The sequence below is a fragment of the Peromyscus leucopus genome, chromosome 3 (assembly GCF_004664715.2).
Source record: "Peromyscus leucopus breed LL Stock chromosome 3, UCI_PerLeu_2.1, whole genome shotgun sequence".
Classification (NCBI taxonomy): domain Eukaryota; kingdom Metazoa; phylum Chordata; class Mammalia; order Rodentia; family Cricetidae; genus Peromyscus; species Peromyscus leucopus.
Window position 1 is genome coordinate 73,732,476 of NC_051065.1, and position 19,722 is coordinate 73,752,197.

Sequence of the window (19,722 nt, forward strand, 5' to 3'; positions counted from 1 at the left end):
CTCCATGTTGTTTTCATTGCTGTGCACCACTTGAGAGGTGTCTGGTGGCCCCAGGCCAGTGTGGGAGGCTTCTGTCCAGCTGCCCATTGGAATACCTCCGTGGGCTCATGTCTCTCCAGGGCCAGAGCTGTGCTGAGAGAACCGTTCCTTCTTCCCAAGTGGCAGCAGACATTGTTCCCACCTTTAGCCATGGTTTCCGGCCCAGGTTGCCTTTCATGCCATCATGATGCCCCGAGGCCTCCCATGTCTTGGCAGCTTGAATTTGATGAGATAATTTTAATAAATATTTTTTTAAAGCAAGAAGGAATATTGGCGCCATTCAGTTGTGTCCTGAGAGGGCAAAAAGGCCAAGTTGGTCTGGGTTCTCTACCCGCTGGGGGAACAAGGCAAGCAGTCTCTGAGGAGTCCTAAGGCCTGGGACCATGCCACACTCACAGTAATAGCTTCTCACTGTGCATTGTGAGTTCAGCGTCAGTGGCTTGCACGGCCTGTCCTCAGCTATACTGCAGCCCTACAGGGTGATATACTCCTCAGGCTTGGCTAGGGAGACAGATCCTAAATCTGAGGCTTCCCCTAGACAAAGAGTAACGCCATAGCAGAAGGGGAGACAGAGGTGAGCTTGGTGACTTCCCTAAGGATACTGCAAGGTTGTGTCAAAGCTGCACACAGGATCTGCCATCCAAGTCCTGCCGAGCTTAGGTCACCTGAGTGGGGACAGCAGCATGACTTTGCAACCGTCCCATCCACAGGAATTGTCTTTGAGAATGTGCACCATAAATAACCCAGGAAATCGGCAAGGCAGGGTCTTAGTCATCTTTGTTTTTCACTGTAGAAGCCACAGCACCAAGTGTCTGGTTTGAGGTCACGGGATTGAGATGAGGTTGAGCGATATTCATTCATTTTGTTTGTTACCAAAGTCAGAGTGGAGAATGTTTATGAAATGGGTGGTGTTTTCTAGGCTCTCTGGTCCCCTCTGGCCAGCCTCTGGGCCTTTGCACTCGCTTTCCTTGACTGAAGCAGGGGTCACTTCTCTTCTTGCTGTCTCCTGGACTTCTGCTAGACATCACACCTCCAGAAAGCCTGCTCTGAAACTCCTTCTCCACCCAGATTTGTGTGACACCTTCCCGTGTGTTTTCAGAGGAGCTTGTAACCCTGTTCTGAATGAACCGTTCTCCACACTTTCCAAGTTTTTTTCTTTTTTCTTTTCCTTTTCCTTTCTGAGTTACCCGCACCTAGCAGACACATGCCCACCTGCTTCTTAGGTAGCCCCTTTTGTAGAGACCAGCCTCGTGTATTGTTTACTTTTGAGACGGGTTCTCTCTGCACAGTCCGGGTTGACCGTACAGTCATTTATAACCCACAACGGGCCTGAGCTTGCAATACCCTCCACCTTCCAGGGCTGAGATCACAGATGTGCACTGCTGTGCATCGAGGGAACATGCTCTTGGTACAGGAACTTCACCCATTAGTATGTTTTTATGCTCAGTTAACTGACGAGTTGAGTTACAGGGTGAAAACAAAGACTGTACTTTGAAGGAAAGATAATTTTATTAGAGCTTTGAGCTATCATAGTTTCCGAACTGGAATACCATATTTGATTCTGAGTTTCTTGGTAGCCAAGGAAGGAATGAAAATGTTCTCAGTTACATCATTCATGTTGAAATAGCCATTTCTCTTTTTAGCTTTAAGTTCAAAAATTATTGTTGACATACAAAGAGTACTATTATAACTGCATCTTCAAACACAGTTCGTCATGCCCAAGTGGGAGGAGTCAAATTTCTTACTGGTTTGGAGCTGGGAGCTATTGATTCTCCATCTCAGTAGACCATTGTCTTAGGTTTCTATTGCTTTGATAAAATGCTGTGACTGATACAATTTGTGGAGGAAACGGGTTATTTCAGTTTACAACTCTTAGGTCACACTCTATCACTGAGGGAATCAGGCAAGGATCTGAAGGCAGGAGCCCGGAGCAGGAATTGAGGCACAGGCCGTAGAATGCTTCGTACTGACTTGCTCCCATGGCTTTCTCATCCTGCTTTTTTATTTTGTTTTTAAACATTTTTAATTTTTACTTTTATCCCTCTTATTGAAAATATTCTTTTCTCACATAGCATCCTAATTCCAGTTTCCCCTCCCTCTACTCCTCCCAGTTCCTCCCCACTTCCCCCCTCATCTGGATCCACTCCCTTTCTGTCTCTTATTAGAAAAGAACAGGCTTTTAAGAAATAATAATAATAATAATAACAACACATTATCAATCATCAGTTAATAAAATGCCCTACAGACTTGCTACGTATAGGCAATCTGGTGGAGGCATTTTCTAATTGAGCATTTTCTTACCAGATGACTGTAGCTTGTGTCAAGTTGCCAAACACTAAAACAAAACAGTAATAACAACAACGAACAAAACTAACCAGCACAGCTATGGTCCCTGGGCTAATGAGTCAGGTAGGTAGTACAGAGCTAGAAGTGTACCATAGTGTGCCATAGCCATTGTGGGTGCCAGGCATGCCCTGCTCTAAACCATAGTGTGCCATAGCCACTGTGGGTGCCAGGCAGGACCTGTTCTAAACCATAGTGTGCCATAGCCACTGTGAGTGCCAGGCAGGACCTGCTCTAAACCATAGTGTGCCATAGCCACTGTGGGTGCCAGGCATGTCCTGCTCTAAACCATAGTGTGCCATAGCTACTGTGGGTGCCAGGCATGCCCTGCTCTAAACCATAGTGTGCCATAGCTACTGTGGGTGCCAGGCAGGACCTGCTCTAAGTGCTTTACAACTTGCTGTAAGCAGAGACGCCTCCTTTGCCTGTAGTTGACAGTGGAGCAAGGTGGGTAGGAACCAGGAAGTTCAGAAACCCCTCTCCAGCCACGTGGCTGCCTCAAGTGGTAGAGCCAGGCAGCCGTGGCCTGGAGACTATGGTGCAAAATAGGCCAGATGCGGCATCAGCAACATTTTAGTATCAGACAAATCAAACCCAAGATAACCAGATAATCAAAACTGTATATTTAAAAAACCCTTTTAAAAGGGCAGCTTTGTAGCAAAAGTGGGCAACTTGCTAGCTTCCAGCCCTGTTCCACAGCTGCTGTCTACTTGCTGACTGAGTAACCCAGGTCTTCTGCATAAGGAGTTGTGTCAAGCGGAACCCTCTTAGACCCCCACGGTCTTGCACAGGGGCTGGGCAGCTCGTTCTCTGGTAGAGGCAATAACAGCAGAACTCAGCTCCCTTCGGTCAGGGTCAGAGGTGACAGTGGTCCCAGAATGGAACGTTCTGTCACTGCTGCTAGCTCTGGGGCTTTGGTGCTTCTGAGGTCATGTATGGGCTCCATGATGGTGTTTGTGTTGCTCAGGTTTGGGGGCTCAGTTCTGTGCTCCTCTGTCCTTCACAAGGCCTGGCTAGGAAGATCTGAATGGGATGTATCCTCTATGGCTACCCACCAACCTCTGTGACGGGGCTGGAGGCCATGAAGCCGTGGCCCTGGCAGGCTTTCCCCTAGATACGGCTGCACAGTTGGCTTGGGGTGGCAGTGTGTGTTTGACAGCTCCTCTTTCCTCCCCCCTCAGTTCGAAGTGGGACCCTATGGTTGCATCCTGCTCACCTTGTCTGCCATCCTGTCCAGATCCCTGGAGCTGTGAGTATCTCCCTTTGTCTCCCTTTATTGTCGGTCTTGCTCCCCGGACAGCACAGTCGATGAAGCAGCCAGGAAGGAGAGCTGGCTGGGGTGGAGAAGAGCAGTCACAATCTATATACACATCTTCCTGGGGCTACCTTCTGTGTCCTTCCCATATGTACCAGGGACAGCAGGGGAGGCCTCTCCCTCCCTCAAAGAGCTTCCAAGCAACTGCAGTGCCCGTGGGCTTGAGCACGCAGCACGATTCCCCTGACACATGCGCAGGGGTGGATAATGGAGGCAGAGACCCGGGCATTGCCACGAGGGAACCCAGCGGATTAATAGCACATGAATTTTCTGTGCAGTACAATCGATCGATCGATCGATCCTCCATTCCTTCCAAGCAGAGGCAGGTCTAGGGTGTGGAACTCTGGGGGAGGGAGTCTGGTTAGGAGTACCTGGTGAGGGGGACTTGGGAAATGGCTCTTAGCAGGTCTGGGGAAAGGGTTGAGCCTGGGTTGCCCTGGCAGAAAGAGCATTTGTTCCCCTGTTGGTGTCAGCTGGGCTGGTGGCCTAGTGCTGTCCCCCGGGCCTCTGCTGTGGGTGGGGGGAGGCATGGGGCTTTGCAGTCTCGTGCACTGGCCCTCCTGCTGCTTGCTGCTGCTGACCTTATTAAACCCGAGTGTGCACAGCACTTTCTAATGGCATTTTATTTCTAATCCTGCCATAATGATATGATTCATTCCTGGTATGGGCTCACGTGCGTGGAGACCATAAGCCTTTCTACCTTCTCCCAGGCTTGATTTGTTAATCCCTGGATGGAGGGAGGGCGGCCTAGGGAGCTTTCAGCCTCACTGAGGGGAGCTCTGCTCTTGGGGACCAAGCCTGGTAATTCTCCATTCAGCTTCCCATCTGTGCAGGGGCTTCTGGCCCAGGGTCCAGGTTATGGTGCCCATGGGCACACTGACTGCTGCACTCACTGGAGCAGTCTGAAGTGAGTAGGCACCCTGGCCACATGCAAGCTCCTGCCTGTAGCCCTCTCCCTCCAGAAGGGACTCAGGGCTCTGCATCCAAGTGATCTTCCCATTTGGCCGAGCAGAGAGCGACTGCCACCTCTCACTGACCCATCCCACCTGGCCAGGCAGGTCAGCAGCCCCCATCCAGGCTGTGTCCCTTGTGGGCATCCATCAGGGTGGGGATAGCAGTTACATTTCTGGCAACACATGCATGTGCATACATGTGTGCTTGTGAGCGCGCGCGCGCGCGCGCGCGCGCACACACACACACACGCACGCACGCACGCACTCACGGATGTACACACAGACACATAGACACTGACTCCTAGATAGGCATGCACAGGGATCTACACATATGTAACATGGACACAGAGGTGTGGTCCAGCTGACTCCAGGGCCTCTGGGCACCTTTCTTGAGCCCTGTAGGCCAGTGTCTTGGGGTCCCCAAGGCAGGCTAGTCTAGGTCAGGCCTCTTCCTTCCCAAGGAGCTGAATAGGGACCTGCTGTGGGCTGGGCTTTGTCTCACCCCAGTGTTCTCTCCTCGCCTTTCTTTAGAGGACAGACCCATGTACAGTGAGAATAATGACAGCCAGCATGTTCTGCTTCTGCATCTGCAGCATCTGCAGCATCTGCAGCATCTGCAGCATCTGCCGCTTCAGTGTGTCCCACTCTTTGCCTTGACAGTCATACTGAACCACATGGAGTCTCAACCCCACCCCACTGGGTGGGTCCACTGTGGTCACTGTGGCTTTAGGAGGTGAATGGTTTGCCCAGGCTACACAGCAAGGCAAGCTGGCAGCCGGCTACCAAGCAGGCTCGCCCCACCCAGCTTTTTTGGTTTGCTGTATACAGAGGTGAATTTTGGGTGATAGACAGATTTAGGGTCTGGACTGATTGCTCCTCTGTGCTGGAGTTTCTTCCACTAAGAACTGGAGCTTCCGGGGCTACTTATCCCTCATGGTTTGCCCCAGTTTTCCTCTACAGGAAGCCCCTGGAACACAGGTAGGGCAAGATCACCTCTGCTTGGATCCTCCCACCTTGGGCAACCCTCTGGGAGCATGAAAGACGGGCTGTGTTCATGCTGAGTGCTAGCCTCCAGTATGTGCTTCCTGCCAAGACTGAGCACCACGGGGCCTGAGGTGGGCCTGGTGGGAAGACCAGTCACTGGCCGGGGGTGTCCAGTGTGAAGTAAACTTGAGGTGACATCAATTACTTCGGATCTGATCAAGTACGATGAGGCATGTAGACTGAAGGCTTCATCGAGAGCCAGGGCAGATCGGTGTAGCCTGGGTGACGTCTGCATGGACTCCCAGAAGGCTGCTTGAGGTGGGAACATCCCAGCAGAGCTAACCTTGCCTGCCCCACCTGTGATCCAGGGGTTTCGTGAAATCTGGAGGAAAGATGGGGCCACGGTGAGGGCAAGAGCAGCCCATGCAGCCCCAATCCTGCCCAGATTCTGAGAGTGACGTTGAAGTGACCTCACAGCCCTCAGCCCCCAGTTTTGGAGGGACAGCTCTGCTGCTGATTGGCTCTGCTGGGTAGTGGCCCTAGAACTGGGAGAACCCACTTCCTGTCTACTACCTTAGGGGTCAGCAGTCCTCAAAGGTCTTTCTTCATAGACATCTGGACATAGAAACATCTGGACACAGAAGTAGAGATGTCACCCAGCTCAGGCACCAGGCGGCCCGCCGGGGAAACCACAAATGCAAACCTTTGACAGCTTCATTGTAGATCAAGGGCACTTGGATCCTCCCTGACTCAGCTACCCACAGCCCTTGCTAGCCAGTGTGTCTTCAGTTCTTTATCATTAGCTGACTGGAGCTAGATCGTACTGTTTAAACTTTCATTGAAATGAAACTAAATCTCATTTGTTTCTCAAAAACACAAAAAGACACACACACACACACACACACACACACACACACACACACCATTTCAAAGCTCACGGAGTAAAGCAGATGCAGTCAGGTGCCTGGTGGTGGGGAATGCAAGTCTTCTGTCTGCCCCTCCTCAACATCTGGCATGCCTCTTCCTTGGAGAAATCCCAGCTCTGCTTAAAAACGTAGGGAGCAGACTATAGCCGAGGGCCTTCCTGCTCTGGGTTCCGAGTCAGCTTGCAGAATCCTTTGATGCTGTTCTGGATGGTCTGTTACTACTTTGGGTGGTAGTTAGAAACAGGTTCTAGGAGCCCAGAGAGTCTCTAATATCAAACGCTGCGTAGCCATGAGAGTACTGAGCTGGGAAGGCCTCCCTAGTTCCTTCCAAACACTGTGTGTGGGGGGAGGATGGGGGCCAGGTGGGCAGTGAGGTGGATATTGTTGTTCTGAGATTGTGCAGAGGATAGCATGATGACATGTGTGATGTGAGTGTGCGACAGAAGGGTCACACACTCTCCCCTTCCTGGCAGGGTTCTCTCTCCAGCCTAGAGGTTGCCCGTATCACTCACATGTCATTTCTAAGCCAGAGTGGAGCTGTGGGCAGATGCAAACCCAGCAGCATGCGCAGCCCAGCTGCTCCAAGGAGCAGGCAGAAGCAGGCCTCTGAGCCTCGCTTCCCCCAGTGGAGGCTGAGCTCGTGTAGGTTATTCTTTTCTCCTCATGATGCCAAGCTGTTCACATTCTTCCTTAAGATCTGCAGTTACATACAGTAAAGCCCATGTTACATCTCATGCTCGCCTGGCTTCCATACAGGCTTCCAGTCAGCTAATGATAAAGCTGTGTGGCTAGAGATTTCCCCAGGGAGTTCTTGCCAACTCCCCGGGATGCTCAGAGCCCTGAAGTCAGGGGACTCTCCAAGTCAGGCCTGGGTGACCCGGGGCTGGGGGTGGGGAGAGGAGAGGGAGGGTGCTGTGGGGAGCACAGCCCGGCTCACAGTGGGGGCAGTGCCGGTCAGTGGCAAGAGGTTGTGCCAGCAGCCTGAACAGAAATTTCTGTCCAGTAGACCATCAGTACTCATTACGGCAGCATCTTTGGCAGCTGAAGGGCAATCTTGAAAGTTCAAAAAACAATGTTGGGCAGCGCAGCCAGGCATTGGGGGCCAGGGCCTGGCCACATGGCATCCCACTGTGTGACTCTTGTTCTCGAAACTCTTGAGATTAAAAACAGCAGTGGCAGCCGGACCATTTCTTTCCTTGAGAAAAGAGCCCTGAAATGAAAGTCAGCCATGAATGCTGGCTAGAAGGCAGGTGGCAAAAGGTCAGTCCCAGCCACAGGAAGCAGAAGCCAAAGCTTAACTCATTCCTGTAAAAGCCCGGGTGTAGGAGGAAGACACCTGGGAACAAATGCTGTCTTTGGGACTTGGGTGTCCCCTCTGTATCTTCACCCCTCTCTTATATACCAGCTGTGTGTCCAAGAAAAAGCAGATTCCTGCAGTTTGTACCCTGCTAGGTGTCAGGCTCCCAGGCCTCGTATGGTGTGGCCAGCCCAGGCTGCACTGGACATAGAGTGTGTGGAACCTGGTGTGCCCCCAGGAAGACAGTCACAGCCCAGAGGTTCACCCCGTTGGTTGGGGAACCTTTCAGAGTGAAGTAGGATGCTTTGACTTGGGTCAGGAAGTAGAGGCATGGGGTACATAGGAGACTAGGAGAGCCAAGGTCAGTTTAGGGATGGCCTCTCAGAAACAGATAAAGGCAAGCACAAGACTGGCCAATTGCAGACCCCCAGAGGGGAGCTGGGAGACCAGAGACATGTGCAGTGATGCCAAGAGCGGAGAAGCTCTTGTGGGGAACCTACATTGTGTGCACAGTGCTTGGCAGGCAGTGTCCTCAGAGTTCCCAAGCTTTCTCAGCCCTGGACAATGAGAAACTAAAGCCACCAAGACCAGATGGGCTGTCATCTCCATAGACAACTATAGGCTCCATGTTGTTGGAGAGATCTCCAGCCATCTCCTTCCTGGGGCTCCTCCATAATGTGCAAGGCTGCCCAGGATGGGGAAGGGCCCTTGTACTGGACCCATTAAGATCTCTATACTGCAGCTGGCAGATGGGAAAAGTCCCTCAGTGAATTCCAATAGTACTTCTCACAAGAGATGACACTAACAAACATTTCCAGCTAAACTGCTGGAGACCCAAGTCCTGGGAATCCCCATGTCTTAGCAGATGCCTCACCCAGACTCCCTTATGCTGGGTCATCCTTTCTACTGCCCTGTAAGTACATGGCCAGGGTCTTCCATCCTCTCCCCTTAAGGAATGAGTCTTAGTTAGGGTTTCTATTGCTGTGATGAAACACCATGACCAAAAAGCAAGTTGGGGAGAGAAGGGTTTCTTTGGCTTACACTTCCACATCATAGTTTATCACTGAAGGAAGCCAGGACAGGAACTCAAATAAGGCAGGAACCTGGAGGCAGGAGCTGATGCAGAGACCGTGGAGGAGTGCTGCTTACTGGCTTGCTCCTCAGGGCTTGCTTAGCCTGCTTTCTTATAGAACCCAGGACTGCCAACCCAGGGGTGGCTCCACCCACGATGGGCTGGGCCCTTCCCCATCAATCACTAATTAAGAAAAATGCTCTACAGCACTGGTTCTCAACCTGTGGGTCAAGACCCCTTTGGCAAACCTCTGTCTCCAAAAATATTTACATTATTATTCATAACAGTAGCAAAACTACAGTTATAAAGAAGCAACATAGATAATTTTATGGTGGGGGGTCACCACAACACAAGGAACTATATTACAGGGTCACAACTTTCGGAAGGTTGAGAACCGCTGCTCCACAGGCTGGCTCACAGGTCAATCTTATGGAGGCATTTTCTCAGTTGAGGTTCCCTCCTCTCAGATGACTACAGTTTGGGTCAAGCTGACCTAGATCTAGCCGGCACAGAATGTGCAATCTGGAGGCAATTTAGCCAGAAGTAGAGGAGAAAAGGAGGGGGGCCGTTGCTGCTACCTTGGGTTTTTGTGATCTTGTGGCAACCCCAGGAATAGAGCATAGGCCTGGGACCACCCGCCCCACTTCTCAGGGATCACTGGGAAGTGAAGGATAAGTCAGTGGCACGGCTGGCAGCGTCACTTGTCTTGTGTCTCCACGTTCAATAGGCCGTGCACAGGTCTTCTTCCGTGCGGGAGGGTGACGAGTGCTGCTCAGGTGTGCTTGAAGACTTAGAGTGAGTGGAACGCGAGGTTTCAGATAGGCTCACACTAGCCCAGGAGCTTGACGGCCTTCTGTACTTCCAAGTTCAGCGGCTAGGCTCTGAGCTAGGTCTCCAGGCTACAGAGTTGGCAAGTTGTCGCTGGGGAGTGCCCACTGGGGCTAGCTGCGGGCAGTCACTCTGCCAGTGGGCTCTGGGCCTGGGCATGCATGAGAGGGGCCCACTCTGGTCCGAAGTCCAGTGTGGTTGACAGCTGAATGGAAGGCCCTCCTGCCCCCAGGCCCGTGTGTGTGTTTTAGTTCCCTACCTCTTCCATTGAGGGCTCCGGTATCCAGAGGAAGAAGACAGGCCTCAGTAGGAGAAGAGGAGGGTAATGCACTCAACCTTCTAGAAGGGCAACCGGGACCCAGGGTGGGGTGCTTAGTTATCCCTTCCTGTGCTTGCCACCCAGAATCTCGGTGTTATCAGGGCTTCCCTTGCTCACAGCTTCTCCCACAATGGGGTTGGCACCTCAGGTACCTGCTATGCGTCCACAGGGTCTGGAGCCCAGTTCTGGGCAGTGAGGACCCAACGGGACATCACATGGTCCTAAAAGCCCTTCCTGCCTAGAGGGGCAAAGTGGTCATATGAGAACAGTGGGTATGGGCCCTGGAGATGGGATGGAAGGAGAGGAGAGATGGGGTATTTCTGTCCCTGGGCTAAAGAGGGCTCTCTCTGTGGAGGAGGGAACACTTTGCACCGCTCTGAGGATTGGCAATTCAGGCTTGTCAGGTAGAAAAATCAGCTGCTTGGGGTCTGCCTGGGGAGAACGGTACCAAAGCCAGGGAGAGATCATGAGTTGTGAACTACAGGCAGCTTGGGAGGTACTCTGGGCAGTAGCAAAGGCCATGAGTTCCTTAGAGGATGCCCTGGGCAGTAGTGAAGGCCATGAGTTCCTTAGGGAGTACTCTGGGCAGTAGTGAAGGCCATGGTTTCCTTAGGGGATGCCCTGGGCAGTAGTGAAGGCCATGGGTTCCTGTGCTTTCTTTTTCTCCCTTCAGGAAGGCCTTTCTCCACTCTTCGGAGTCTTCCTTACACCAAGTATTCTCTATTTCTTCTCACTGCTTGGGAATGGGAAGGGCCTAGACCTCCTGCACGGTGCTCTCTTGCAATATGCAAGGCTTGTCCATGGTCTGGTTCCTCCTTGTAACAACCCAGTAGGGTAACTATTGTTATCCCAGGGGACACAGAATAGGAGGAAGAAGAGGCTTGACATCCAAGTATCCGACCACTGTCCCTTTTCTCTGGGCCTTCCTGGAAAAAAACCGTCTCTCCAAATCCTTTGTAGATGTCCTCGGCTATATTTCAAGCTCTTGGAGGCCTGGGTTTACCATCGGCTCTTGGCTGTGACATGAATGGTTGAGGTTTCAGGAATCATGACCTCTCAGTCATTGTTTTCCTGTTTTTAATTGTTGTGATCGTAGGAAAAAGGAAGTGACATTTACCACATGCCAGAGGCTTTATATAGTTTATCTCACTCTGTTCTCACAGTAACCCATAATAGAAGGAGACATCACCATGCTCGTACAGCCTTTGGGGAAACAGACTCCCAAGAAGGGACAAGTTTTAAATGGCAGCACTTGGGCTTGAACCTAGGCACCCCCAACTTAGAGCCCAGGTTCTCTGTTATATCACGGCTGCCCTTCCTACCAAGAAACTCGCCACCTTGAAGTAGGCTGGGGGTGCAGAAGGAATGCAGCCATCAGAGGGGTCACAGGTGCTCACCCAGGGGACCTAGTTCTGCAGAGCCCAAGTACTAATGGTCAGGTGGAAAAGGAATGGCTGATTGCTGTCCACACAAGGCTTAGTGTTTCAGAGATCAGAGTCAGGGACCAAACACCCTTCTTCCCATCCCAGAAGTTCCCAGAGCACACTAACCATTCCCTGGTCTCTTATTCTGTCAGTGTGGATTCAGGCTGGGGTGGGGGGGGGGTGTTGCTCACTTTATTAGAGCCACCCTGTTCAGGTAAATGGTTGTGACTACAGATGGGGCCACATCTCTAGGCTACACGAGCCCATTATTTTCCATTCTATTCAGAAGTTTCTGTGCCAAATGCCATGTTCACATGGGAGACTTTTGGGTGAAGGGACAAGTGGGCTGGAGCCAGGGTCGGTGGAACCTGGGTGGGGCTTCAGGGGTTTGGCCTGCCTGGAGCTGCCTGATCAGGCTAACGTCTGGCTGTGTCCCAGGCCGCGGAGAACACTGGCCCTGCTCATGGTGTGACCACACGAGTACAAAGTCTAGTCTTTTCTTGGGACCTCAGCTTCCCTGTCAGTGAGAGATGAGGGTCTTGCCCTCCTCACCTCTGAAAGCTCTGAGAGAAGAATGCGTTTGGAAGGACCCGAAACTGCAGGTGTGAAGCTCCTGTGTTGCCAGCTTGCTCCACGGCAGCAGCGCTAACTGGCTTGAATCTTGGGTGGCACACACCACTAGCTTGAACCAGGCCACTCCCAGAGCCTGCATTTTCTAAGCCCTGAGGGCTCTCCCAGCCTGAGGTTTTCTTGTTCTATTCCTTGGCACAGCACGGTGGCCCAGGGACCTCCGGATGGTAAGAAGGTCTGAGGGGCTTGGTCCTTGCTGCCCCCCCAAGAAGAGCTTTCCGTTGCCTCTTATCACAGAGTGACCCAGACACCCACAGGTCAGGTCTCTTGGTCCTGGCCCGTTACTCCCAGATGCTGAAGAGTTGCGAGCAGAGCATCTGTTACTGAGTCCCTCCTCCCATGGTCAAGTTCACACAGGCTTTCCCTCTCTGTGCCTATTGGCTTTGCAGTGCAGGAAAGCGCAGTTTGCTGGAGGGACTGGAGCACACCCAGGACGGCTTCTGTGGCATGGTCAGCTGGACCCTGGCCTCCTAGCGTTTATGGCTCCGTATCCTAGTGAGATTAGGGAGCAAGCCCATCTCTGCCTTCACCGTGGAAGCTCTGCCCTCGGCTTCTGTAAAGTGGGCTTCTGCACAGATTCATGGAAAGAGAGCTTTGAGCCTACGAGGACATTGGATGTCATTTGTCCTAGTATCCGAGGCTGGTGCTAACAAGGCCAGGAGCACTTGGACAGAATCTTCTTCTACAACTCTGCAGGCTGGGCTGGATCAGGACCCACCCTGCTGGCTTCATTTTAATATCAGCACCCATTTAAAGGCCCCCACTTTCCCTAAATGCATATTCTGAGGGCCTTGGGGTGGGTTGGAGTTTGAGAGTGAATCCCTGCGCACACGCGCGCGTGCCCTCCCCCCCCACTATACTGAGGATTGAACTGAGAACCTCACATTTGTTGAACAAATTCTTTTCTCATTTTAAAATTTGAAACAGTTTTGCTCTAACTCAGGCTGACTTTGATTTTCTTATTATTTCTCCTCCTCCTCCTCCTCCTCTTCCTCCTCCTCCTCCGTTTGTTTTTTTCAAGACTGGGTTTCTCAGTGTATGCCTGGCTGTCCTGTAACTAGTTTTGCAGACCACTCTGGCCTCGAATTCAGAGATCTGCCCGCCTCTACAAGTGCTGGGATGAAAGGTGTGCATCCCCACGCCAGGCTAATTGGACCTTCAGTCCCTCTGCCCCGGCCCCCTGAGTAACTGGGGTTGTTTAGGCAGGCTCGTCTTCAGGTGGGTTCAATGTGTGGATTTGGAGAGACAGAATTCAGACCAAGACCGTTTTGCTCCAGAACAGGAGGCTGAGGCCCAGGGAAGAAAGACTAGCAATTCCACAGTGAGTGGGCAGGAGCTAGAACTTAGGGCTGGGTCAGGCTTCTGTGTAAACTGATCTCCTGTACAGCCCAAGCAGAGGAGGATGGCCTCTGCCCCAGGACTCCTCACACGTGCGCTCTGTCAGAGCTCCCCAGGGGAGGAGGACTGGGCTTTGCTATTTGCCAAAGTTGTAAATCTCCTAAGCCATAAGCTGCTCCTTGGCGTCTCCCGAGTGCCCTAATGTGAAATACACATGTCCCTCCCTTTTAAGATCCGAGCAGCTTCTGAATTTCCCATCGTGTTTGCACCTAAGGATGCAATTACCATTTCCTGCCATTGTCCGTTCTGCTGGTCCCTTTTCTCCCAGCTGACGCAGGCTTTCTAGCCCGCTGGGTGAACACGCGGCCCAGAGCTTATGAAGATCGGACTGCTTCTGAAAGCCACAGGTGGCCCGCGGCCAGCGATGCTTATCAGTCCCCCCAGGGCTGCTTTGAGGTTATTTTCTCCTCATCAGAAGATGTTGTATATGCCACAGAGAACGTTTCCATCAATTCTTCTGCCTCAGCTAGCGCCGGCCCAGCACTGTGCTGGCCATGAGTCATCCCTCGCTGGCTCTCTCCCAGGCACGATGGTCGGCTTCTGGTGGCCTTCCCAGAGTACCCTGGGTCTTTGCGGTTCTTTACGTGTTTCTGTGATGCTACCCGAGGCCCATCTCCTGAGAACTCCTTCCCCATTTGACCCTCCGTTAGAAACTACACACACACACACACACACACACACACACACACACACACACACACACACACACAGTTTCCTGGCAAGGATGGTAGAGTTTGAGTTTCCGAGGTTATCTTGGAAGAGCAGAGGATTGGAGTGTGTGTTTTGAGTTTTTGAGTGTGTGGGGATCTTGAATTTAAAGCATCTATTGAGACCAGGTTCTCCTCTTCCATTAAAAGGAAAAACAAATGTTTAATCACAGAGCCCTTCCTACCCTCAGCCCCAGCTCAGTGCTCTTTTTGGGGTATGAATGCAGGAAGCACACCAGGCCCTGGGCAGTATGTATCCAGGTCTGTGTGTAGCTCTGGAGGCCTAGAAATCAGGCTCTCACTCTACCTGTCCCCAGTGCCCACCTGCCTGAGCGTTTTTCCACATCTATAAAAACAGATGTAGGAAGTCCTTCTTTGCTCTTGTAGTCAGTGGCCACGCTGTGGCATTCCCAAAGGGAAGCATGTATGCTGGCCAAACGGTCCCAGGCCACATAATAACAAAAAAGGCATGAGGTTGGTGAGGGTGTGATTGGGGGACCAGGGGGTGTGGCTAGAGGGGGGCTATATGTCATATTTCATTGTCTAAGCATGTGAAATTCTCAAAGGAAATGTTTAAAAAGATACGCTGTCAAGATGGCTCAGTGGAAAAGCATGCTTGCCACCATGCCGAGTGACCTGAGTTCAATCCCCGGAGCCCCCAGGGAAGAAGGAAAAAAAACGAACTCTTGTTGGTTGAAAGTAGTCCTCTGATTTGCTGTGGCATTGCATGCCTGTACATGTATGTGTGTGTGTGTGCATGTATACACACCTGCACACACACACACACACACACACACACACACACACACACACACACACACACTAAATCTAGAAACAATAAGGTGGAGAGTTATAGAGGAGGCTATCTGATGTCAGCCTGTGGTCTCCACAAGCACACATGTGTGCACACAACTTCTTACCCCCTTGCTACCTCACAGTGGGAGTTACATTTTAGCACTCGATCCCTGGAGAGACATGCTCAAACCACATTGGAACCACAGCAGAGTCACTAGGTCATTAGAGTTCATTCCAGCTAACGCCTCCTGTTGAACAGACTGGCTGCCTGAGGCCCGTGGCAGACACTCCATCCTCACCATCAGGAGTGGTCCTGAGGCCCATGGCAGACACTCCATCCTCACCATCAGGAGTGGTCCTGAGGCCCGTGGCAGACACTCCATACTCACCATCAGGAGTGGTCCTGAGGCCCGTGGCAGACACTCCATCCTCACCATCAGGAGTGGTCCTGAGGCCCGTGGCAGACACTCCATCCTCACCATCAGGAGTGGTCCTGAGGCCCGTGGCAGACACTCCATCCTCACCATCAGGAGTGGTCCTGAGGCCCGTGGCAGACACTCCATCCTCACCATCAGGAGTGGTCCTGAGGCCCGTGGCAGACACTCCATCCTCACCATCAGGAGTGGTCCTGAGGCCCGTGGCAGACACTCCATCCTCACCATCAGGAGTGGTCCTAAGGCCTGTGGCAGACACTCCATCCTCACCATTAGGAGTGGTCCTAAGGCCTGTGGCAGACACTCCATCCTCACCATCAGGAGTGGTCCTGAGGCCCGTGGCAGACACTCCATCCTCACCATCAGGAGTGGTCCTAAGGCCTGTGGCAGACATTCCATCCTCACCATTAGGAGTGGTAATTGTGGTATGAATTTTGGGCATTGGATTCCCAGCCCAAGGGCCTGTTACATTTTGCTCACCACATTTAGGTGCGGCCCAAATGGAGGCCGTTTGTGGTAGCACCTCCACAGGGTCACAGTGCAGGATGCTTAGGTTCCTTAGGTTCGTAGCAAACCCGGATCTGTAGCCGAGGCCTAGAGAGAGCACCTGGCGCCCCAGTAAGGCACAGCCATGCTAACGCCTCTCCCTTTGTGCTTCCTAGTGTCCGCCAGGACTTCGATGTCCCCACCAGCCATCTGATTGGAGCTCACGGATACTGCACACAGGTCAGGAGACAATGGGGCCCACAGAGGGGAAGCCAGGTAGCCCGTCCTCTCCTTGAGTTTCGTTCTCTGTTCTTCATCACCAAACAGCCTCCATGCTGCTCTCAGGAGTCCGCCTCTTCTGGGCTTCACGGTCTGGGAGACCCGGGAGGAAAGCTCAGTTTGTTTTTCACGTGTAGCATGCTTTCTACCTGCTGACTGGTATTCTTGGAGTCATGGGGATGTAGAGGAGGTGGACCACTGATCCACTTAGGTGCTGAACTGCACAGGGCCCTGGCCGTCAGAACATGCCCCAGCATGGCTGGTAAACCTGGGTCCCGCATGCACTGGTTACACTTGCAGAGGGCACTGCCTTCACAACCGCTCTTCCCTCTGCGTCTTTTCGAACAAAGCCCTGTTAGCGACAGGAGAGACCACGACCTCTCTTGTCATTTGTACTCCCTGTTAGGTAATGCCACTAAAGACACCCGTTCAAGGTCCTCTCTAGTGTGCATGGATCTTCCATACACACCTTCCTTAGCACACAAGGCCTCTGAGAATGGCCATGTGGATCATACTGATGTGTTACCCTCTCTGTATGCAGGTTCCAGAACTCACAGTCTTCTGATGAGCTAGGAACTAACTAGCTGTTCTGGGATTTTTGACTCACCTGTGCCTAACCCTGGGAAGCTACCTTGGTCCTTTTTGCAAGGGCAAGTTTGAGGTCTGTGGTATAATAGACACCCACAGAGGGGTGTGGGGATGACTTCTGCCCCTCCCTGGAAAGAGGCCATGGAGAATGTCCTCTCTTTTGGCTGCCTGGTGGCCTTGCTCTCCTGGATGCTTTTCCTCTTTGCTCCAAGGGAGCCTCCTCTTGTGGCGGTGGAGAATGGAGCTGCCCAGGCAGGGGAAATCAAACTAGGAAGCAGAGGAGGCTGGACCAGCATCATCCCGGGCTGGATTCAAGCCTGTTCTCTGCTACACTCACGGAGGGAGCTGAGGCATCTTCCCAGCTTCCAGAACTCCACTTTCCTCCCATGTGGAAGAGGCATTTGCCCCAGTCCATGGCTGCTTAGCTTTGATTTGCACACCAGTCCCTGTGGGTCATGTTGAAAAGCAGGTTCTGACTCATGCTGGGCTGGGGCTAGGGAATTTCTTCATTATTTTCTTTTCGTTGTTTTGAGATTATGTCTTGCTCTATAGCCCTGGCTGGTCTTGAATTCCAGATCCTCCTGTCTCAGTCTCTTTAGGGCTGAGATTACAGCGTCTTGTAATCTCCATGGGTGCCGAGTTTCTAAAAGCTCCCCCAGGAGGAAAGTCTGTGGCACACACTTGGAGTAGCGATGGACTGGATGGTGGCTAAGCTTTGCTACTTTGGGTTTTTTACACCAAGGGCAGGAGGTATGTGGGCAGGAGGTCCTCCTGCTCTCTCAAGAACACTTCCTGCTGGGAGGAATGTTTTGAACACTTCCCAGATGGAAGAGCAGGGGCCTTTATTCTTATTGCAAACCAGATGGAAAAACTTTCCGCTTAAAAACAAAATAAAAAAAAAGAAAATCCTGCACCTTTCTTGGTAGCCTCTGGACATGAGGTACAGTATCCCAGAGCAGTTATTTCCTCTGAATTCTTTTATCATTTCCGCTGCAGGGACACAATGAGGCCCTTCACTGTTGCCTTCCAATGGGGGCCCCTTGGTGGCCATCAATAGAATCCTAACTGTCACTGGGGCAGGGGTGTTAGTACCAATGGAAGGTTTATGTACCCTACCCGGAACATCAATTTCAGAATTCAAGGGAAAATACTTCTGTCAACTCTGCCCTGCAGATCATAGATTGGGTCAGGGTGGCATGGCCCTTCCTATGGGCTAGGAGACAGCTGTGAGCTTGCTTGTCTCACTGGCGATGCCAGCCCTGCTGAGGGAGGGTGACACAGAGCGACTGCTTGTCTGAATGCCAGGGGTGGATTCATCAGAGTTCTTCTCCCAAGAGTCCTTGGAAGCTACCACCTTTCAGCTGGAGTGTTTGTCTAGACAGGTTGCTGTCAGGGTAGCAAGGGTGGCAGAGATGTACTCAGCAGATGTGAGTGAAAGTTCAGCTCAGTCACTTTCTGGCCATGTGGCTAGGACAAGTCCTTTCTCATCTGTCAGGTCCAGTTGCTTTATTCCTAACCAGTGGTGGGATGTGGGGGTGTCCAGCCTCGGTGATACACTGCAGTACCAGAGATGGAGACCCCCCAGAGATGCCACACTGCACTCGACACTGGCTCCAGGCCGAGGTTACTCATTTGGTGACTGCTTGGGTGTGTGGCATGAGCCACAGGGTTACTGGATACCTAGTGTCTGGGGCAAGCCCAGCACCAACTTCTTGCTACCCTCCCTGCCTCTGCTCTTGCCCCATCCTGCTTTCCTTACCATCCCTGTGAGACCCCGTAAGACAAGGGGCACCTCCTTGGTGCTGCAGTGCGCAGGGTTGGCTGGCTTCCTGTCTGTGAGATGTGCTGGGTCCCATGAGATGTTATCAACAGGGAAGCTGGGTAAAGGGTACACAGGAACTCTGTGGACTATTTTTGCAACTTCTGTTGAATCTAAAGTCATTTCAATCATTAAGATGCTTATTTTTCAAAACACTGTCTTTCAAGACTCTTCCAGAGGTCACTCTCCAACAAAGCTGCTCTGGCTTGGTTATGTGATCGCGTGTCTGTGTGGGGCAGAGAAATTCTGTGCACACATTTTTATAGTCCCACTCATATCCTACATTAGGTTTCAACCACACAGATGCATCCTTGACCTCTGTAGCTGTTCCAGAGCATGGAGCTGGGTTGTAACTACTCAAAGGTCTCCCCAGTACTGAGATTTAGGACAGGCTCCTGTGTAGCCATTGTTCAAAGAATACTTGCAGATCGGTTGCCGATTCCCTCGGGGTGCTTTGATGGAAGCTGTTGGCAGATTTCCCCCATCAGAGCCTGTGGAAAAGTCAGGCCCCTACTGTCTCCACTCTGCGTTTTGTTTCTTGCCTTCCCCGGGTTCTTTCCTCCTCCACCCCTTTTCCCTTGCTCCCGCCTCCCCTCCGCCCTCCCGAGGCTGATTTCAGAGATCTGACGCAGCTTCCCTTCTCTCATCAACAGGAACTTGTCAATCTTCTCCTGACCGGGAGAGCCGTGTCCAATGTTTTCAATGATATAGTGGAGCTGGACTCAGGCGATGGGAACATCACGCTCCTCCGAGGCATCGAGGCGCGCAGCGACATCGGTTTCTTATCGCTCTTTGAACACTACAATGTGTGCCAGGTACCCATGTGCACTCTGGGACCCCAGCAGCCTAGTTCCCTCGACCCATGAGATAGAAGGACTTGGAAGAAGGGAAGCTGGTCTCTAGTTCCCAAATCTGGCTGGAGTTTCGGTCAAGCCTGAATACAGAGCAGACTAGAAGAGATACGACTTTGCTGCCAATGCCACAGACACTTCAGACTCAAACAGCAGGTTCTGGGGTTCAGGAAAGATAGCTGAAAAGAACTCTTGAGGCTTCATAATGTGACTGTGCATCAGAGTGGCTGCATCT

The 19,722-nt window shown here is 52.0% G+C and overlaps 1 protein-coding gene across 3 annotated transcripts in view; it reads left to right on the forward strand.

Annotated features, from left to right (window-relative positions):
• Mindy4 (MINDY lysine 48 deubiquitinase 4) overlaps positions 1–19,722 on the forward strand; it is a 112,401-nt gene that overhangs the window by 72,060 nt on the left and 20,619 nt on the right. For all 3 annotated transcript variants that reach the window (XM_037203775.1, XM_028864101.2, XM_028864102.2), the window contains exons 13-15: positions 3,564–3,631; positions 16,127–16,190; positions 19,290–19,451. In XM_037203775.1, the coding sequence (XP_037059670.1) occupies positions 3,564–3,631; positions 16,127–16,190; positions 19,290–19,451 (294 nt within the window). The remainder of the gene's footprint in view (positions 1–3,563; positions 3,632–16,126; positions 16,191–19,289; positions 19,452–19,722) is intronic.